Genomic DNA, 409 nt, shown 5'->3' with positions numbered 1-409 from the left:
GGCAGGTTGGCGATGTGCAGAGACGCGCACGCACGGGCCCCCCAGGAAGCCAGGCGTCGCCCCCCTCCCCTGGGCGCTGACCGGCCCCTCTCTGCAGGGAGCACCGGCACAAGGACAACATCACCTTCAACGACAACGACACGGTGTCCTTCCTGGAGTACCGCAACTTCGAGTTCCAGCCCCACAAGTCCAACGGCTTGGAGAGCGACTACATCAACATGCCCAACATCTTGGTGCTGGTGAGGCGCCCGCGGCCGCCCTCGCCACGCCCACTGCAGCGGCCCCAGCCAGACAGGTTCCCCGGTGGGCTCTTCTCTCCCTCTCTCTCTCCCTCTCTCTCCCTCTCTCTCTCTCTCTCTCAATATATTTTTACTGATGTCAGAGAGGAAGGGAGAGAGAGAGAAACATT

General features: G+C 61.9%; 1 protein-coding gene across 2 annotated transcripts in view; it reads left to right on the top strand.

Moving 5' to 3' along the window:
• Positions 1–76: 76 nt before the first annotated feature.
• The window catches only part of SCARB1 (scavenger receptor class B member 1), a 35389-nt gene continuing 35056 nt past the window's right edge, over positions 77–409 (top strand). For both annotated transcript variants that reach the window (XM_015567204.1, XM_006768790.2), the window contains exon 1: positions 77–239. In XM_015567204.1, the coding sequence (XP_015422690.1) occupies positions 219–239 (21 nt within the window). In that variant the 5' untranslated portion in view covers positions 77–218. The remainder of the gene's footprint in view (positions 240–409) is intronic.

Source organism: Myotis davidii, unplaced genomic scaffold, assembly GCF_000327345.1.
Source record: "Myotis davidii unplaced genomic scaffold, ASM32734v1 scaffold43, whole genome shotgun sequence".
NCBI lineage: Eukaryota > Metazoa > Chordata > Mammalia > Chiroptera > Vespertilionidae > Myotis > Myotis davidii.
The sequence above is the reverse complement of the archived record's forward strand: the minus strand, read 5'-3'. Positions and strand labels throughout refer to the sequence as shown.